This window comes from Pseudophryne corroboree, chromosome 10 (assembly GCF_028390025.1).
Source record: "Pseudophryne corroboree isolate aPseCor3 chromosome 10, aPseCor3.hap2, whole genome shotgun sequence".
Lineage (NCBI taxonomy): Eukaryota > Metazoa > Chordata > Amphibia > Anura > Myobatrachidae > Pseudophryne > Pseudophryne corroboree.
Window position 1 is genome coordinate 104,799,357 of NC_086453.1, and position 20,809 is coordinate 104,820,165.

Here is a 20,809-nt window from a genome sequence, read left to right on the forward strand (position 1 = left end):
GTTTTTTTTTTTCTATCTTCTTCATACTAGTAGTTCAGCAGTCTGCTGACAGCGTCCAGCAGGTCCATCATTATATATTATATATATATATACCTGCAGTAGTGATATATATATATTTTTTATATCATTATCATCTCTATATTAGCAGACGCAGTACGGTAGTCCACGGCTGTGGCTACCTCTGTGTCGTCAGTGCTCGTCCATAATTGTATACCTACCTGTGGTGGGGGTTTTTTTTTTCTATCTTTTTCATACTAGTAGTTCAGCAGTCTGCTGACAGCGTCCAGCAGGTCCGTCATTATATATTATATATACCTGCAGTAGTGATATATATATATTTTTTATATCATTATCATCTCTATATTAGCAGACGCTGTACGGTAGTCCACGGCTGTGGCTACCTCTGTGTCGTCAGTGCTCGTCCATAATTGTATACCTAGCTGTGGTGGGGTTTTTTTTTTCTATCTTCTTCATACTAGTAGTTCAGCAGTCTGCTGACAGCGTCCAGCAGGTCCGTCATTATATATTATATATATATATACCTGCAGTAGTGATATATATATATTTTTTATATCATTATCATCTCTATATTAGCAGACGCAGTACGGTAGTCCACGGCTGTAGCTACCTCTGTGTCGTCAGTCACTCGTCATCCATAAGTATACTAGTATCCATCCATCTCCATTGTTTACCTGAGGTGCCTATTAAAATATGGAGAACAAAAATGTTGAGGTTCCAAAAATAGGGAAAGATCAAGATCCACTTCCACCTCGTGCTGAAGCTGCTGCCACTAGTCATGGCCGAGACGATGAAATTCCATCAACGTCGTCTGCCAAGGCCGATGCCCAATGTCATAGTACAGAGCATGTAAAATCCAAAACACAAAATATCAGTAAAAAAAGGACTCAAAAATCTAAAATAAAATCGTCGGAGGAGAAGCGTAAACTTGCCAATATGCCATTTACCACACGGAGTGGCAAGGAACGGCTGAGGCCCTGGCCTATGTTCATGGCTAGTGGTTCAGCTTCACATGAGGATGGAAGCACTCAGCCTCTCGCTAGAAAAATGAGAAGACTTAAGCTGGCAAAAGCACAGCAAAGAACTGTGCGTTCTTCGAAATCACAAATCCACAAGGAGAGTCCAATTGTGTCGGTTGCGATGCCTGACCTTCCCAACACTGGACGTGAAGAGCATGCGCCTTCCACCATTTGCACGCCCCCTGCAAGTGCTGGAAGCAGTGCCAGATTAAGGTCCTCATGGGCCTGGAGCTGTAATTTATGAAGGGCCTATTGTGCGCCGCTACAGGGGGTGTGACTAGCGTGGTGGGGGGGTGACTACCGATATGGGGGTGTGGTGTGGCTAGCACCATGGAGGGCATAGCTACCCACCTACCTAACTATGGTCTATTTTTGTGCTGGGAGCTAACGTACCGGTATATACGGTATTTGGATTGTGGGAGGAAACCCACGCCAGTATGGGGAGAATATACAAACTCCACGCAGTTAGGGATATGGTGGGAATCAAACCCATGACCTTAGTGTTGTAAGGCAGTAAAGCTAACCATCACACCATCCGTAGACCATCTGTACACTACCCCTAATCCTGCACCCGCTCCCCGTACACACTACCCCTAATCCTGCACCCGCTCTCCGTACACACTGCACTACCCCTAATCCTGCACCCGCTCCCCATACACACTACACTACCGCTAACCCTACCCCTGCACCCCGCGCACACTATACTACCGCTAACCCAGCACCCGCTCCCCGTACACACTACCACTAACCCTGCACCTGCTCACCACACACACTACACTACCTCTATCCCTGCAGCTGCTCCCCGTACACACTACACTACCGCTAACCCTACCCCTGCACCTAGCGCACACTATATTACCACTAACCCAGCACCCGCTCCCCGTACACACTACACTACAGCTAACCCTGCACCCGCTCCCCGCACACACTACACTACCCCTAACCCTGCACCTGCTCCCCGTACACACTACACTACCGCTAAACCTGCACCCGCTCCCCGTACACACTACACTACTGCTAACCCTACACCCGCTCCCCACACACACTATACTACCGCTAAACCTGCACCCGCTCCCCGTACACATTACACTATCCCTAACCCTGCATCCGCTCCCCGTACACATTACACTACCCATAATCCTGCTCCCGCTCCCCTACACACTACACTACCTCAACCTTGCATCCGCTCCCCGGACACACTACACTACCCCTAATCCTGCACCCGCTCCCCATACACACTACACTACCGCTAACCCTACCCCTGCACCCCGCGCACACTATACTACCGCTAACCCAGCACCCGCTCCCCGTACACACTACCACTAACCCTGCACCTGCTCACCACACACACTACACTACCTCTAACCCTGCACCTGCTCCCCGTACACACTACACTACCGCTAACCCTACCCCTGCACCTAGCGCACACTATATTACCACTAACCCAGCACCCGCTCCCCGTATACACTACACTACAGCTAACCCTGCACCCGCTCCCCGCACACACTACACTACCCCTAACCCTGCACCTGCTCCCCGTACACACTACACTACCGCTAAACCTGCACCCGCTCCCCGTACACACTACACTACTGCTAACCCTACACCCGCTCCCCACACACACTATACTACCGCTAAACCTGCACCCGCTCCCCGTACACATTACACTATCCCTAACCCTGCATCCGCTCCCCGTACACATTACACTACCCATAATCCTGCTCCCGCTCCCCGTACACACTACACTACCCCAACCTTGCATCCGCTCCCCGGACACACTACACTACCCCTAATCCTGCACCCGCTCCCCGCACACACTACCCCTAACCCTGCTGGGGGCGTATTAATGAGCAATGGGGGCATGGTCACCTATGTAATCTGTGAAGGGTGGGTCAGGGTGACAAGGCCACTAGCAGGATGGTGGCTGTGTCACTAATATACTGAGCACAGTCAGTACCTCACTCCTGCTGCCACCGCCCCCCACTGCTTGCTGTTCAGTACACAGAGCCATAGCAAACAGTCCCCTCGTGTGATATGGCCGCCTATGAGCGGCAGCACACAGCCGTATCACAGATTGCGTATCTTTTAATTGTGTCCTACAGGGCTTCCGTAGCCCTGCAGGACACACAGTAAGAGAGCCCACATGGCTGCCGCCACGCACATGGGGATTAGTAATGGTGGGGACACTGAGCTGGAGAAGGGGCAGACACTGGATGGGTACACTGACCTGCTGCACCTGCGCATTCACGTTCACAACAGCCTCTTGAGCAGCTCTTCCTGCATCATCTGCCATCCTCGATTACCTCTGGGATCTGTTTCCTGGCAGTGGGTTCGGCTCACCCCACTGCCCACTCCATCTTTTTTTGACTGTGCCAGGACCCATCTTCATAAATGGGTTGACAGCATGGACATTTTGCTGTGAGAGGGTCCAACAACTTGCCCTCTTGTATACAAACAGGGGTTCTTTACAGTGTGATGCGATGGGTGGTGGGACACCCCTCTTGTATATACATAAGGGCAATTTGTAGGGGAGCCCTGGACTTATAGGGCTTTTCCCCTTTAATCTGCTAGTGCTCTCATGGCAATGCCACGCACGCACCTCCTCCCCCGCCCCCTCACTTCCAGACCAAGTGTACCTCCGGACATTTCTCCTACCGTCCCAGCTACGGAAATAAAAGCAACATCCTTACCCTTGGACGCCGGGTACCTGAATAGGTCCCGACATCATGGGCTGCATCCACGGACAGCATGTGCCACTAGGCCACGCCCCCTTGTCATAGTCCGCTTCCCTCTGCCCTCCCAGTGACTGACAGATGACATCACCGGCAGGCAGAGCTTAAACGCACATCACTAAGACAGTGCGGGTGGGACACAGATGCTGTGTGGGACAAAGTGAAGCAATATGTGCTCAGGTCACACCAACAAGCTCTCCCCCGACGCACACATATTCACACCTGATTTAAATTATAGAGCGTTATGCTGTGCGTTGGTGGGCAGAGAGGGGAGGACGTTGGTCTCAGGCAGCGATTGGATAAGATCGGTGCCAGCGGTGAGAGACTGACTGCACAGCACGTCCTGCAGGGCCCACTCATTTTTAAAAACAGGGTCAAAAACTGCCTATCTCTGAATCTCTGATATCACATGCTTGTCTTCTTTTCTAATCTCTCAGAGTATCTTTCTTTACTTTTCTAACATACCTTAATCACCTACCTGTCTATCTCAGGTGCATTACTGTTCCTCAACTGCACTCCTTCCTTACATTCCACCTTTCACTTTCCCTCCCATGTTACTTCTCTCTCTCTCTCTTACCTTTTCCTGCCTCTGCTCAGTATAGTAGTGTGACAGTGTGACATGGATGGCAGCAGTGTCAAGTCCTGACCCCGCCCCCTGCACGATGTCATGCAGTGGGCTGGGCTTGCAGTATCAGGAAGTGCTGCACAGCCCACTGAGCCCAGCCACCGATCACCAGCACAGGCTGCAGCATCAGGGAACCTGGCTGCGCAGGGTGCTGTTACCATACGCTGCCTGATCGGGGTTGAGCTCCGATCACAGCAGCCGGACCAGTGGAGGGGTAAGTGCAGGCCTCTGTGGGGACAACACTATGCAGCCAGTGTTTTTTTTTTTCTGTTAACACTGGCTGCATTGCAGGAGATACTGTGGGCCTATTTTCAATGGGGGGCCTGGAGCTGCAGCTCCATCCGCCCCATTGTTAATCCGGCCCTGGCTGGAAGGAGCACCCGCAGTCCAGTTCCTGATAGTCAGATTGAAGATGTCAGTGTTGAAGTACACCAGGATGAGGAGGATATGGGTGTTGCTGGCGCTGGGGAGGAAATTGACAAGGAGGATTCTGATGGTGAGGTGGTTTGTTTAAGTCAGGCACCCGGGGAGACACCTGTTGTCCGTGGGAGGAATATGGCCATTGACATGCCAGGTGAAAATACCAAAAAAATCAGCTCTTCGGTGTGGAAGTATTTCAACAGAAATGCGGACAACAGGTGTCAAGCCGTGTGTTGCCTTTGTCAAGCTGTAATAAGTAGGGGTAAGGACGTTAACCACCTCGGAACATCCTCCCTTATACGTCACCTGCAGCGCATTCATCATAAGTCAGTGACAAGTTCAAAAACTTTGGGCGACAGCGGAAGCAGTCCACTGACCAGTAAATCCCTTCCTCTTGTAACCAAGTTCACGCAAACCACCCCACCAACTCCCTCAGTGTCAATTTCCTCCTTCCCCAGGAATGCCAATAGTCCTGCAGGCCATGTCACTGGCAATTCTGACGAGTCCTCTCCTGCCTGGGATTCCTCCGATGCATCCTTGAGTGTAACGCCTACTGCTGCTGGCGCTGCTGTTGTTGCTGCTGGGAGTCGATGGTCATCCCAGAGGGGAAGTCGTAAGACCACTTTTACTACTTCCACCAAGCAATTGACTGTCCAACAGTCCTTTGCGAGGAAGATGAAATATCACAGCAGTCATCCTGCTGCAAAGCAGATAACTGAGGCCTTGGCATCCTGGGCGGTGAGAAACGTGGTTCCGGTATCCATCATTACTGCAGAGCCAACTATAGACTTGTTTGAGGTACTGTGTCCCCGGTACCAAATACCATCTAGGTTCCATTTCTCTAGGCAGGCGATACCGAAAATGTACACAGACCTCAGAAAAAGACTCACCAGTGTCCTAAAAAATGCAGTTGTACCCAATGTCCACTTAACCACGGACATGTGGACAAGTGGAGCAGGGCAGACTCAGGACTATATGACTGTGACAGCCCACTGGGTAGATGTATTGACTCCCGCCGCAAGAACAGCAGCGGCGGCACCAGTAGCAGCATCTCGCAAACGCCAACTCTTTCCTAGGCAGGCTACGCTTTGTATCACCGCTTTCCAGAATACGCACACAGCTGAAAACCTCTTACGGCAACCGAGGAAGATCATCGCAGAATGGCTTACCCCAATTGGACTCTCCTGTGGATTTGTGGCATCGGACAACGCCAGCAATATTGTGCGTGCATTATATCTGGGCAAATTCCAGCACGTCCCATGTTTTGCACATACCTTGAATTTGGTGGTGCAGAATTATTTAAAAAACGAGAGGGGCGTGCAAGAGATGCTGTCGTTGGCCAGAAGAATTGCGGGACACTTTCGGCGTACAGGCACCACGTACAGAAGACTGGAGCAACACCAAAAACGCCTGAACCTGCCCTGCCATCATCTGAAGCAAGAAGTGGTAACGAGGTGGAATTCAACCCTCTATATGCTTCAGAGGTTGGAGGAGCAGCAAAAGGCCATTCAAGCCTATACATCTGGCCCCGATATAGGCAAAGGAGGTGGAATGCACCTGTCTCAAGCGCAGTGGAGAATGATTTCAACGTTGTGCAAGGTTCTGCAACCTTTTGAACTTGCCACACGTGAAGTCAGTTCAGACACTGCCAGCCTGAGTCAGGTCATTCCCCTCATCAGGCTTTTGCAGAAGAAGCTGGAGACATTGAAGGAGGCGCTAAGAAAGAGCGATTCCGCTAGGCATGTGGGACTTGTGGATGGAGCCCTTCATTCGCTTAACCAGGATTCACGGGTGGTCAATCTGTTGAAATCAGAGCACTACATTTTGGCCGCCGTGCTCGATCCTAGATTTAAAACCTACGTTGTATCTCTCTTTCCGGCAGACACAAGTCTGCAGGGGTTTAAAGACCTGCTGGTGAGATAATTATCAAGTCAAGTGGAACTTGATCGGTCAACAGCTCCTCCTTCACATTCTCCCGCAATTGGGGGTGCGAGGAAAAGGCTCAGAATTCCGAGCCCACCCGCTGGCGGTGATGCAGGGCAGTCTGGAGCGACTGCTGATGCTGACATCTGGTCCGGACTGAAGGACCTGACAACGATTACGGACATGTCGTCTACTGTCACTGCATATGATTCTCTCACCATTGAAAGAATGGTGGAGGATTATATGAGTGACCGCATCCAAGTAGGCACGTCAGACAGTCCGTACGTATACTGGCAGGAAAAAGAGGCAATTTGGAGGCCCTTGCACAAACTGGCTTTATTCTACCTAAGTTGCCCTCCCACAAGTGTGTATTCCGAAAGAGTGTTTAGTGCCGCCGCTCACCTTGTCAGCAATCGGCGTACGAGGTTACTTCCAGAAAATGTGGAGAAGATGATGTTCATTAAAATGAATTATAATCAATTCCTCAGTGGAGACATTGACCAGCAGCAATTGCCTCCACAAAGTACACAGGGAGCTGAGATGGTTGATTCCAGTGGGGACGAATTGATAATCTGTGAGGAGGGGGATGTACACGGTGATGAATCGGAGGTTGATGATGAGGTGGGCATCTTGCCTCTGTAGAGCCAGTTTGTGCAAGGAGAGATTAATTGCTTCTTTTTTGGTGGGGGTCCAAACCAACCCGTCATTTCAGTCACAGTCGTGTGGCAGACCCTGTCACTGAAATGATGGGTTGGTTAAAGTGTGCATGTCCTGTTTATACAACATAAGGGTGGGTGGGAGGGCCCAAGGACAATTCCATCTTGCACCTCTTTTTTCTTTAATTTTTCTTTGCGTCATGTGCTGTTTGGGGAGTAGTTTTTTGAAGGGCCAGCCTGCGTGACACTGCAGTGCCACTCCTAGATGGGCCAGGTGTTTGTGTCGGCCACTAGGGTCGCTTAGCTTACTCACACAGCTACCTCATTGCGCCTCTTTTTTTCTTTGCGTCATGTGCTGTTTGGGGAGTAGTTTTTTGAAGGGCCAGCCTGCGTGACACTGCAGTGCCACTCCTAGATGGGCCAGGTGTTTGTGTCGGCCACTTGGGTCGCTGAGCTTAGTCACACAGCTACCTCATTGCGCCTCTTTTTTTCTTTGCGTCATGTGCTGTTTGGGGAGTGTTTTTTGGAAGGGCCATCCTGCGTAACACTGCAGTGCCACTCATAGATGGGCCAGGTGTTTGTGTCGGCCACTTGGGTCGCTGAGCTTAGTCATCCAGCAACCTCGGTGCAAATTTTAGGACTAAAAATAATATTGTGAGGTGTGAGGTGTTCAGAATAGACTGTAAATAAGTGTAAATTATGGTTATTGAGGTTGATAATACTATGGGATCAAAATGACCCCCAAATTCAATGATTTAAGCTGTTTTTTAGTTTTTTTTTTTTAAAACACCCGAATCCAAAACACACCCGAATCCGACAAAAAAAATTCGGCGAGGTTTTGCCAAAACGCGTTCGAACCCAAAACACGGCCGCGGAACCGAATCCAAAACCAAAACACAAAACCCGAAAAATGTCCGGTGCACATCTCTACCTTATACACATAATGGCACACATAATACTGCACACATATGCTGCACATTATTAATGCATTTATACACATGACACACATAATGCCCCTTACACATATGCCGAACACTACTGCACAACCAATCCACCCGCACACAGCACTCACACATCCGCTAACACTGTTACCTCTGCCTCTGCTTGGATACAGATGTGTCCTCATAAATCTTGCCTCAATACACCATGCAGCAGGAGATGCCTGGCGTAAGCCAGCTGGGAACTCTGATAACGTCGGGCGCCTTTTTTAATGAAAATGTATCTTATTTGTATTGTGGCTAGGATGCACAAGCAGCTTCTGATGATTAAAATGATATGCAGCATGCCTATATACTGTGTGCGACTGCGGCTGTATCTGCATACAAAATGCTACACACAGAATATAGGCATGCTGCATATCATTTTAATTAACAGAAGCTACTTGTGCCCCTGGGGCATACCAAATGTCCTAAGCATTTGCCTAGTTTTCCTGTGTCTAGGGCCGGCTCTGCCCAGACGGAGCCTGCACACGGGCCTCCTTCTCATTGAGTCCTATTGGAGAAAGAGCGCTATATAAATAAAATTATTATTAATTATTATAGAAACGCCTCTGTGTGGGGCCTAAGAAAATATACAGAATTATTTAGTGTTTTGGTGCCCATGGACAGACACGTGCTTGTATCCAGTGCATCCTGTAAAAACTTTTTTTTTTTGCCTAGACTTCTAAAATGCTCTTAAAAGTCAGCTTGTTACCATTACACTAGAGACTATGGGGTATATTTACTAAAGTGCGGGTTTATGGAAGTGGAGGTGTCACCTATAGCAACCAATCAGATTCTAGCTCTTATATTTTAGATGGTGATAGATAAATGATAAGTAGAGTCTGATTGGTTGCTATTGGCAACATCTCCACTTCTATAAACCCACACTTTAGTAAATATACCCCTATGACTTCTACTATTTATTATGTGTTTGTTTACTTGGTCAATTAACTCATATGTCTTTCAAGGTCACTAATAAGAAAAGAAGAATCTGAACTCGAGTCAATTTGAGGAAACAAGCTGAACCACGCCATTGGATTTGACTTTAGAACCATTTCATACTTTTGTGACAACACAGAGTGGATTTATATATATATCACCATTTATATCACCATTTGATCTTCTGTATTGATTCCTACTTTTTCCATCACCCATTGGACCATATTACCTTGGAATAACACTGTAAAATGGAGCTGTTTGATCACAGTAACGCAGATTATCAGCTGAAAAATATTTCGAGCAATAACACAAACCATGGAACCCTCATTAATAACTCTATGGATGACCTTATTGTCACATCTGTCATTGGCATCCTGCTATCCTTAATGTGCGTTGCTGGAGTAGTTGGTAACTTTTATACCCTAGTGGTAATGTGCATCTCCATGACGACATTCACCTCAATGTACATCCACATAGTTAATTTAGCGCTGGCCGATCTTCTGTATCTTTCAACTATCCCATTTATTGTACACAACAGCTTTGTAAAGGACTGGTACTTTGGAGAAGTTGGCTGTCGGGTTCTGCTGAGCCTGGACCTTCTGACAATGCATGCCAGCATCTTCATCCTGACCATAATGAGCACGGAGCGGTATATTGCTGTCACCAAGCCGTTTGATACTGTCAGGAGGTCGAGGAGCTACCGCAAAAGCCTGGCGTGTGGAGTCTGGTTTTTCTCCTTCCTTCTGACACTACCCATGATGCTGATGATCCATCAGGAAGAAAGGACATTGGACAATGGGAGCATAAGGAAATTATGTACTCCCATATGGAGTGATGAGCAATATAAGGTCTACCTTACAGTGCTGTTCACTACCAGCATCCTCGCCCCAGGTGTTATTATTGGCTATTTGTACTCCAGACTGGCTAGAGCTTACTGGATCTCCCAAACCAAGAGCCTTCTGAACAAAGAACTGCAAAGATCTCCCAAACACAAAGTCATACTGATGATCTTCATTATTGTGCTTGCATTTTGGGCCTGCTTCCTCCCATTCTGGCTCTGGCAGCTAGCCCCCCTCTATAGCCAAGACGAGCTGAGAGTATCTGTCCAGACTGAGATTTATGTCAATAACCTGGTGACATGCCTGACCTATGGAAATAGCTGCATCAATCCCTTCCTGTACACTTTACTCACCCGCAACTACAAGGAGTATCTCCGCAACAGACAGAGGGGCGGACGTGGATCTCTAAGCATCAGAAGTGGAGCCGGATGTCAAGAGAACACTGCAAAAAGGTCACTGCTGGTCCGGAGCCAACAGTGCACAGAGACTATTACAGTAAGCAATGCCAAGGTAGCAGTAATGGCACCAAACCCAGTGTAACCATAAGGTAGGTTTTCATACTGTATTGTTTCTAGTATTATTATTGGTAATCAGAGGCGGCTTCTAACCTGTCTGGCCAGGGCTCTGTATTGTGCCTGATATAATAATGTCAGGTAAATTACACTGTGGTAACTCTAGTATCTGTATGTTGTGGTTCTGTGGTTATGGCACCAATTCACCTTAGATACTTAACTCAGAAACATCAAATGTCAAATTACAGGGATGAAAATCAACCTTCTACAGATCAATTTGAGCAACTTTTAGATTTATGGGAGCATTGTACTGAGATAAATTACTTGTTCATCTAACAACCACCAGGGGCGGTTTAAGAAAGGAGACGGCCGATGTGTAAGCTCTGTGTGGGCCCCCTCATTATATATATATATATATATATATATATATATATATATATATATATATATATATATATGTATATATATATATATATATATATATATATATATACAGGTTGAGTATCCCATATCCAAAAAATACAGAATATTCCGAAATACAGAATTTTTTGAGTGAGAGTAAATAGTGAAAGCTTTGTTTTCTGATGACTCAATGTACACAAACTTAGTGTATTAAACAAATTTTTTATAAATATTGTATTAAATGACCTTCAGGCTGTGTGTATAAGGTGTATATGAAACATAAATACATTCTGTGCTTAGACATCGCCATGGTATCTCATTTATGATATGCAATTATTCCAAAATACGGAATCATCCGATATCCAAAATACTTCCCAAGCATTTTTGTTAAGGGATACTCAACCAGTATATATATATATATATATATATATATATATATATATACATACATACATACATCACCAACGACGGACAAATGATGTTACTCAGGAGGCAGCTGATAGAGGTACAATGACTGGTCTTTATCAATGTTTCGGGGGTTGCACCCCTTTCTCAAGTCTTGAGAAAGGGGTATGACCCCCGAAACGTTGATAAAGACCAGTCATTGTACCTCTATCAGCTGCCTCCTGAGTAACATCATTTGTCCGTCGTTGGTGATGTATACTATCTTCTTGGACTAAGGCACCGGGGCCATTTACTGATTATTTCTGAGTGCCGGCTGATTTGGAATATTTATATATATATATATATATATATATATATATATATATATATATATACATACATATATAATACACACACATTTCTAGACCACTGGTACACTGTGCGCCGGGATCCCGACAGTCGGCAACCTGAAGACCACCCGACTTGAGAGCTTGTTGTTATTCAGTTATTATACCCTTTATTAAATAACACATTTCAATATACTGCCATAACCAGGATTAAAACCTATAACCTGTTGAATTCTAATCAAACACCCTACTCATTGAGCTATTTGATCCTGCATAAAAACTACGAACACTATATGATCCCGGGTATGTCAGCATCTTGAAATGTAATAAATGACAGTGTGGCTGAATAACAAAGGAATCTAAAGTTGAGTTCATGAATGTTGTATAGGTATTAGTGACAGATAGGGTCTGGGTATGAGACAGGGGCGGTCAGGAGACGCTGGGCTTCCAAATAGAGGGTAGCTGCAAATTTAAATAATTAAAACAGATAATTGACAAGTGCCACCAACAGCTCCCCTACCCTGCAGCGCTATGTGCGGTGACCCCTGCCCACACACCTAGTTACGGCCCTGCCACACACACATACAGTAACTTTTGTACTGTCTTGAATAAAATGCATTCAATAGGCCGAATTCAGTGTCAAATAAAAAAAAAAGGGAGTGAAACCAGTTGTATTTTGCACCAGGGCAAATCATTTTTCAGTGCACTTGGGGCAGACTTAAAAAAATGTGCAGAGAGATTTATAGTTGGGAAGGGGTGTGTCCTGGATTACTTCTAAATATCAAAGTAAAAACAAAGTTGCTCAGTATTTGTTGGCTACCTGCAAAGCAAACAGTATTTGTACTCACTGGCGTACCTGTAATGGGTGCAGGATGTTGAGTAGAGGGCCACCCACAATGTACACCCGGCACGTATACAGTAGTCTTATACTTACCTTTCTGTAGTCACGCGTCGTCCAGAAAATCACTGGTAAAATTATGCAACAGACATTCCTCTGTGATATGCACATGTACAACAGTGAAGACAACGGAAACGCGGCAGAGGCACCCTATTCCCAGATACCAGCGCATGCGCTGTAGACTCTGACACAAAGCCAGTATACTGCTCTGCCAGAGATGGGGGTGCCACATGGAGCCTGCACATGGGCCCTCTGCAGGGAAGTGCAGTCAGGGGAGGCAGGGGAAGCAGTGCCCAGGGACGTGCAGTCAGGGGAGGCAGAGGAGGCAGTGCCTCCCCTGTCATAATGATTAAAATAATACAAAGAAGATATTTCTAACAGATTCTGTGATAAATATTTTCTTTTATTATTCTCATCATTGAAAATGCATGGGGAGGTGGCACCTTAACTGGTGCCTCAATGACAGGGGCGTGCATTCAGCCCTGATCCGCTGTCCAATCAGTAGCGGCTCTTGCCACGGCGGCTAATCCCCCGCCCCTCCCCCCCGGCTGCAGCAGGCGCCGTGGGCAGTGTGGGTGCCCGCTGCAGCCGCCGTCGCTGACTGACACTAGAGGTCATAATTGATCCCTAGAGTCTGTGTGGCGCTACTATGGGAGAGACGGCGGCCGGAGACGGAGGGCAGCGCAGCAGGAATGGTAAGTATTGTGTTTTTTTTTAAATGTATGTTTGCGGCGCTACTGGGCCACAACTACTGTTGGCACTGGCACAGTTACAGGGGGCACTGGCACAGCTACTGGGGGCACTGGCACAGCTACAGGGGGCACTGGTACAGCTACAGGGGGCACAGCTACAGGGGGTACAGCTAGGGGGCATAGCTACTGGGGGCACCGACACAGCTACAGGGGGCACAACTACTGGGGGCACTGGCACAGCTACAGAGCGCACAACTACAGGGGTCATAACTGCTGGGGGCACAACTACAGGGGGCACAGCTACTGGGGGCAAAGCTACAAGTGGCACAGCTAGGGGGCACAGCGACTGGGGGCACAACTACAGGGGTCACAACTACCCGGGGCACTGCTACAGGGGTCACAACTGCTGGGGGCACAACTACAGTGGGCACAGCTACTGGGGGCAAAGCTACAGTGGGCACAGCTACAAGGGGCACAGCTAGAGGGCACAACTACAGGGGTCACAACTACCCGGGGCACTGCTACAGGGGTCACAACTGCTGGGGGCACAGCTACAAGGGGCACAGCTACTGGGGGCAAAGCTACTGGGGTCACAACTACTGGGGGCACAGCTACTGGGCTCACAACTATAGGGGGCACTGGTACTGGGGGCACAGCTGCTGGGGGCAAATCTACCGGGGGTACAGCTACAGGGGGGCACAAGTACAAGGAGATAACTGTGGCCATGCCCCTTCCCTATGAAGACGCTATGCCACTATTTTAACTTGGGGGGGGGGGGGGGGGGGCAGCGCCGCAGGAAACTTTCTCCCTGGGCACCACAAGGTCTAGAACTGGCCCTGTGTCCAATCACCCACAGGCGGCGCTGGAGGGGGAAGTGGCGGCGACTGTGTGCCTGAGACTGAGTTCGGTGGCTAGGTAGGAATCCCCCCTCCCTCATTCCTCCTCCGGCGTGGCGCCTGTGTGCGGTGGTTGGGTAGGAATCCCCCCCTCGTTCCTCCTCCGGCACCTGCTCCGTCCTCCCAGCCAGCAGCAGCACTCTCCCCTGTCTGTGCTCCAACGTCCTCCAGCATCAGTGAGTGCATAATGGCCCTCATTCCGAGTTGTTCGCTCGTTCTTTTTCATTGCATCGCAGCAATTTTCCGCAAACTGCGCATGCGCAATGTTCGCACTGCGACTGCGCCAAGTAAATTTGCTAAGAAGTTTGGTATTTTACTTACGGCATTACGAGGTTTTTTCTTCGTTCTGGTGATCGTTGTGTGATTGACAGGAAGTGGGTGTTTCTGGGCGGAAACTGGACGTTTTATGGGTGTGTGTGAAAAAACGCTGCCGTTTCTGGGAAAAACGCGGGAGTGGCTGGAGAAACGAGGGAGTGTCTGGGCGAACGCTGGGTGTGTTTGTGACGTCAAACCAGGAACGAAACTGACTGAACTGATCGCAGTGGCAGAGTAAGTGTCGAGCTACTCAGAAACTGCTTAGAAATTTCTATTCGCAATTTTGAGAATCTTTCGTTCGCAATTTTGATAAGCTAAGATTCACTCCCAGTAGGCGGCGGCTTAGCGTGTGCAATGCTGCTAAAAGCAGCTAGCGAGCGAACAACTCGGAATGAGGGCCAATATTCATTCATTTCTCTCTCTCTCTCCTTTCCCCCCTCCTGTGGATTACTTTGTAAGTTTAATTTTCATTTTTACAGGTACCCCTATTGGATTCTACATGGACAAGTGGACATGACCGGCATGGGATGTAGGTAAGTATGTGTTAGTATGTAAGTGTGTTTTAAATACATTTTTACTTTCACGGTGTGTGTGTGTGTTGTGTTTTTATTTGGGTATTTTTGTTGTTGTAGAACTAGAGGTACCAGCAGGCCCGTTATTTCCCCGCATGCTGGTACTTGAGGTTCTCCAAGTACCAGCAAGCGGGGGAGGCTTGCTGGGCCTTGTAGTTCCACAACAAAAACAATATTCTTTTTTTACACACTTATGGCTATCAACCCGGCACCCACTGCCCAGGAGTGCTGGGGACAGCATCGGGCTTCTCCCCTGGCATTGGGTGCCTGGAGGGAGGGGGGGGGGGATCCCTTGATTTAAGGGGTCCCCACTCCTCCAGGGAACCCCGGCCAGGGGTGTCTAGTTGGGGGGATAATGTCACTGCCACCGGGACCTACATAAATGTGTCCTCCGGCTGTAGCATTATGTTCCTGGCTAGTGGAGCCCGGTGCTGGTTTTAAAAATACGGGGGGACCCCTACATTTTTTGTCCCCCATATTTTTGGAACTAGGACCAGACTAAGAGCCCGGTGCTGGTTGTCTAAATACGGGGAACCCCTGTCCAATTTTCCCCCCAGTATTTAAACAACCAGGACCGGCTCAAAGAGCCCGAGGCTGGTTATGCTTAGGAGGGGGGACCTCATACATTTTTTTTCCATTTTTTAACCCATTCAGACTCTTCTCCATTAAGTTAATAGAAGACCTGGACAACAAAATTACATTCATGTCCTCCTCCCACTCCCAGTTCCAAACACTAATTTATTTATTTATTTTTCTATAAAAATGTAGAATATATCACAAGTATGATGAGCAGGCAGGCAGCGGGCATTGGCGGCATCGGACTGAGATGCAAATTAGTGGCAGAGAGCTGGGTCAGTTGATGGTAGGCGAGTTTGTAAGCCATTGGTGGTGGCAGCGGGCAGCGGCTCAGAGGCAGTAGCGAGCATTGGCTCGGCGGCGGTAGGGGTCATCGGCAGGATTCGGCGAACATTATGGCTGTAGTGCCTCACCAGCCACTGACCTCACTGCACGCCACTGGCCCTCTCCTTTCTTAAGGCGCCTCTGTTTTCACTGAATCTAAAAACTAAATAGAGTAAATGTATTTGCGCCACTAGCATTGATGAATGTTTTGTTCCAGAAGCAAATTGCTCTTATTTTGCTCCTTTTTTTATTTGCTCCTAATTCTTGATCAGGCCCAATATGAGGCATACAATGGCAGCCTGACAAGGCTAACCATCTGGAAACTACACAACCTACTGTACTCCATCACTGCACAGCACTTCATGGAATGTGATGTAATAATGAATTTTACGTGTGTATATGAAAGTGGTTTAAATGAGGGATTGTGACAAAGAGGGATAACATAATTTCCCTCTTACAAACAAGGGTTCTATGGGCCTAATTCAGACCTGATCGCTCGCTAGCAGTTTTTTGCACTGCTGCGATCAGATAGTCGCCGCCTAAAGGGGGAGTGTATTTCAGCTTTGCAAGTGTGCGATCGCACGTGCAACCGAGCGCTACAAAAAAGTTCTGTGCAGTTTCTGAGTAGCTCAGAACTTACTCAGTTGCTGCGATCACCAGCCTGTCTGGGACCGGAATTGACGTCAGACACCAACCCTGCAAACGCTTGGGTACGCCTGTGTTTTTCCCAACACTCCCAGAAAACGGTCAGTCGACACCCACAAATGCCCTCTTCCCGTCAATCTCCTTGCGATCGGCTGTTGCGAATGGATTCTTCGTTAAATCCATCGCTCAGCAATGATCCGCTTTGTACCCGTGCGACGAGCCTGCGCATTGCGTTGCATACGCATGCACCGTTCTGACCTGATTGCAGCACAGCGAAAAAACCTAGCGTGCGATCAGGTCTGAATGACCCCCTATGTGCAGGATACATACTATATCCCAACGGTCGGGATGCCGGCGGTCACATGACTGACCGCAGCATCCCGACATTGACCATCCCGACATCGGAGTGTTTCTACCCCATGTCCCCTAACCCTTGGGTGGTGGCGGCTAGGGCTAACCCTTCGGGGGTGTCTAACCCTTGGGGGGTGGCCAGTGTTAACCCCCACTCCCCAGTGCCTAACCCTAACCCCCCGGGCCCTAACCGTAAACTGTGCCCCGATACTCACCTTGGGATGTCGGCTGTTAGTGATCTAGAACCGGTGTCCTGAGTGGTGTTGGGATTCTGGCGTCGGTCACATGACTACCGGCATCCTGACAGCCGGGATGCCTATGTGCAAAGGAGAGGGAGATAGTTTTCCCCTACCCTCTGTCAGTTTCGTTATTACTGGAATGTGGGCACGTGCTGTGACTTTGATGGGTAACTTAGAGGACGAGTCCCATTTGTCCATTGCACTAAAGGGCAGATTGTAACGACCTCACTGTAAACTTTTCTCTCATTTATGAGGAGTAACTCTTCTCAAAATGTATTTTGCAGAATGAAAACTTACAAATGTCATTCCAGCAATCCACAGTTTTTGGTTATACAGATATGTGTCAGAGTTCATATCAACTGTCATTACTTCCCAAAGTGTACTGTAGCTGTCTATCCCCATTCTTTATTTGTTCTTTCTCATACGTCCTAGAGGATGCTGGGGATGACATCAAGACCATGGGGTATAGATGGGATACGCAGGACACATGGGCACTCTAAAGACTTTTCATTGGGTGTAAACGGGCTCCTCCCTCTATGCCCCTCCTCCAGACCCCAGTTTTAGAAATGTGCCCAGGTCGACTGGATGCACTCTGAGGAGCTTTACTGAGTTTCTCTGAAAAGACTTATGGGGGTCATTCCGAGTTGTTTGCTCGTTGCCGATTTTCGCTATGCTACGATTTGTTGCTTATTGCGCATGCGCAAGGCACGCAGGGCGCATGCGCTTAGTTATTTAACACAAAACTTAGCAGTTTATGCTGTGGCTTCAGCGACGCTTTTCAGTCGCACTGCTGTTCGGTAAATGATTGACAGGAAAGGGGCGTTTCTGGGTGGTAACTCAGCGTTTTCCCGGCGTTTGCAAAAAACGCAGGCATGTCAGGGAAAACGCGGGAGTGTCTGGAGAAACGGGGGAGTGGCTGGCCGAACGCAGGGCGTGTTTGTTACGTCAAACCAGGAACTAAACGGACTGAGCTGATCGCAATCTGTGAGTAGGTCTGGAGCTACTCAGAAACTGCAAAGAATTATTTAGTAGCAGTTCTGCTAATCTTTCGTTCGCAATTCTGCTAAGCTACGATACACTCCCAGAGGGCGGCGGCCTAGCGTGTGCAATGCTGCTAAAAGCAGCTAGCTAGTGAACAACTCGGAATGACCCCCTATGTTAGGTTTTTTATTTTCAGGGAGATCTGCTGGCCTCAGACTCCCTGCTTCGTGGGACTGAGGGGGCAGAAGCAGAACCAATTTCCTCAGAGTTTCATGGCTCTGCTTCTGGCTGACAGGACACCATTAGCTCCTGAAGGGAACTGAATGCTAGCCGTGTCTAGATTCTCACTCCCACAGCACACCGTCACCCCCCTCACAGAGCCAGAAGTCAGAAGACAGGTGAGTATAAGAAGAATGATCTTCTATCAAGTAAGTGACGGCTGAGGTGCGGCTGGCGGGAGCGCAGCGCGCCATTGCTGCCCACACACACAGGCACTACAGGGTGCAGGGCGCGGGGGGGGGGCGCCTTGGGCAGCAAAAAAATACCTCAAACTGGCTAAAAGGGGGCATAAGTTGCCGCTGGCACAGCCCTACCCCCGCCAGCATAAATATTACAGTGTTTGCATGTGTGTAAGGACGCGCCATTGCGGGGGCGGATCTTCTTCCTCAGGCAGCCAGCACACTACTCCGCGCCATTTTCTCTCTCTCCTCTAGCTGCAGGAGGATGCTATTAAGGGGGGGGCACAAAGCGATTGTGATGCATTTGATAGTGTATATTACTATTTAAAGAGCGCTGTTAGGCTGTGGACATACTGTGTTCACAGGAAATACTGGCGCTGGGATTGTGAACTGGCTGCTCCTATCCTGTGTCCCTCTGACAGATTTTACTGTGGGTCTGTCCCCAAAATAAGTCCCAATGTGTCTGTTGGTGTGCTGTACACGTGTGAGGCATGTCTGAGGCAGGGAGTTCCTCCCCGGAGGAAGCCATTTTAGGGACACAGAGTTGCAATGTGGTGGCGCTACCGGCACACCAAGAGCCTGCATGGGTGAAAGAGATACGTGACAGTATGCATCTGATTAACCGTAGATTAGATAAATCTGAATCTAAGGCTGCATGCTGGAGAAAATCTGTGGAAGATGTGATTTTTCAGGATGCTGTTATTCCTTATACTGGCGGCCCCTCTGGGTCACATAAGAGACCATTTGCAAATGTTGTAAACACTGATACCGACACGGATTCAGACTCTTGTGCCGACGACAGTGAATCCAGGGAGATAGATCATAAATTGGCAAAAAATATACAATATATGATTGTGGCTATAAGGGACGTGTTGGAGGTTACAGAAACCACTCCTGTATCTCAGGAGAAGGCATATTTATGTAAGGAATAGAAGTCCAGTCACGTTCCCTCCTTCACACAAACTAAATGCTCTGTTTGAAGGGATGTGGGTGAATCCTGATAAAAGATTTCGTATTCCCAAAAGAATTCACATAGCTTACCCTTTCCCGGACAGGAAAAAGTGGGAGTCACCCCCTGTGTTAGACAGTGCACTTTCCAGGTTGACGAAGAAGGTAATTCTCCCTGCTCCTGGCACGGCTTCTCTTAAGGAGCTGGCAGACCGCTAAATGGAAACGAGATTGAAATCCATTTATGTTACCAATGGTACACTGATCAGGCCCACTATTGCCTGCGCATGGGTGAGTCGCGCTATTGAAAAATGGTCAGAAAGAGTGTCATCAGAAATTGACACGATTGATAAAGATGAGATACTCCTTAAGTTAGGGAATATCAAGGACGCTGCCGCCTACATGTTAGAAGCAATGAAAGATATTGGACTCTTGAGTTCACAGGCCGCTACCATGGCAGTATCGGCTAGGTGGGCATTGTGGATTCACCAGTGGAACGCAGATGCAGATTCCAAAAGAAACATGGAGGCTCTCCCATATAAAGGTGAGGCCTTATTTGGCGATGGCCTGGATGCGTTAGTCTCGGCGGCTACCGCAGGTAAGTCGTCATTTTTGCCCTCTGCGCCTGCACCGGCAAAAAAGACCTATCACCCGCAAATTCAGTCCTTTATAAATACAAAAAGACGAGAGGTTCCCCCTTCTTTGCAGGTAGGGGAAGGGGAAGGGGAAAGAAGCCCACAGTGGCTCCAGGTTCCCAAGAGCAGAATTCTACCCCTACTTCTGCCAAATCCCCAGCATGACGCTGGAGCTCCCTTGCGGGAGGACGCTCGGGTGGGGGCACGTCTCAGATTCTTCAGCCAGGATTGGATTCTGTCTGGACTGGATCCCTGGGTGTTGCAAATAGTATCCCAGGGGTACAAGCTGGAGTTTCAAGACGTTCCCCCATGCCGATTTTTCAAATCGACCTTGCCAGTTTCTCCGTCAGAAAGAGAAGCAGTAACAGCGGCAATCCAAAAATTATGTCAAGACCAGGTCAAAGTCCTGGTACCGTTGTCACAACAAGGGAGGGGTTTTTATTCAAGCCTCTTTGTGGTTCCGAAGCCGGACGGCTCGGTCAG

The 20,809-nt window shown here is 48.4% G+C and overlaps 1 protein-coding gene across 1 annotated transcript in view; it reads left to right on the plus strand.

Moving 5' to 3' along the window:
• Positions 1–20,809, plus strand: part of LOC134965061 (urotensin-2 receptor-like) — a 118,508-nt gene that overhangs the window by 92,211 nt on the left and 5,488 nt on the right. The window contains exon 3 of the mRNA XM_063941630.1: positions 9,342–10,698. Coding sequence (XP_063797700.1) covers positions 9,561–10,691 — 1,131 coding nt within the window. The 5' untranslated portion in view covers positions 9,342–9,560 and the 3' untranslated portion in view covers positions 10,692–10,698. The remainder of the gene's footprint in view (positions 1–9,341; positions 10,699–20,809) is intronic.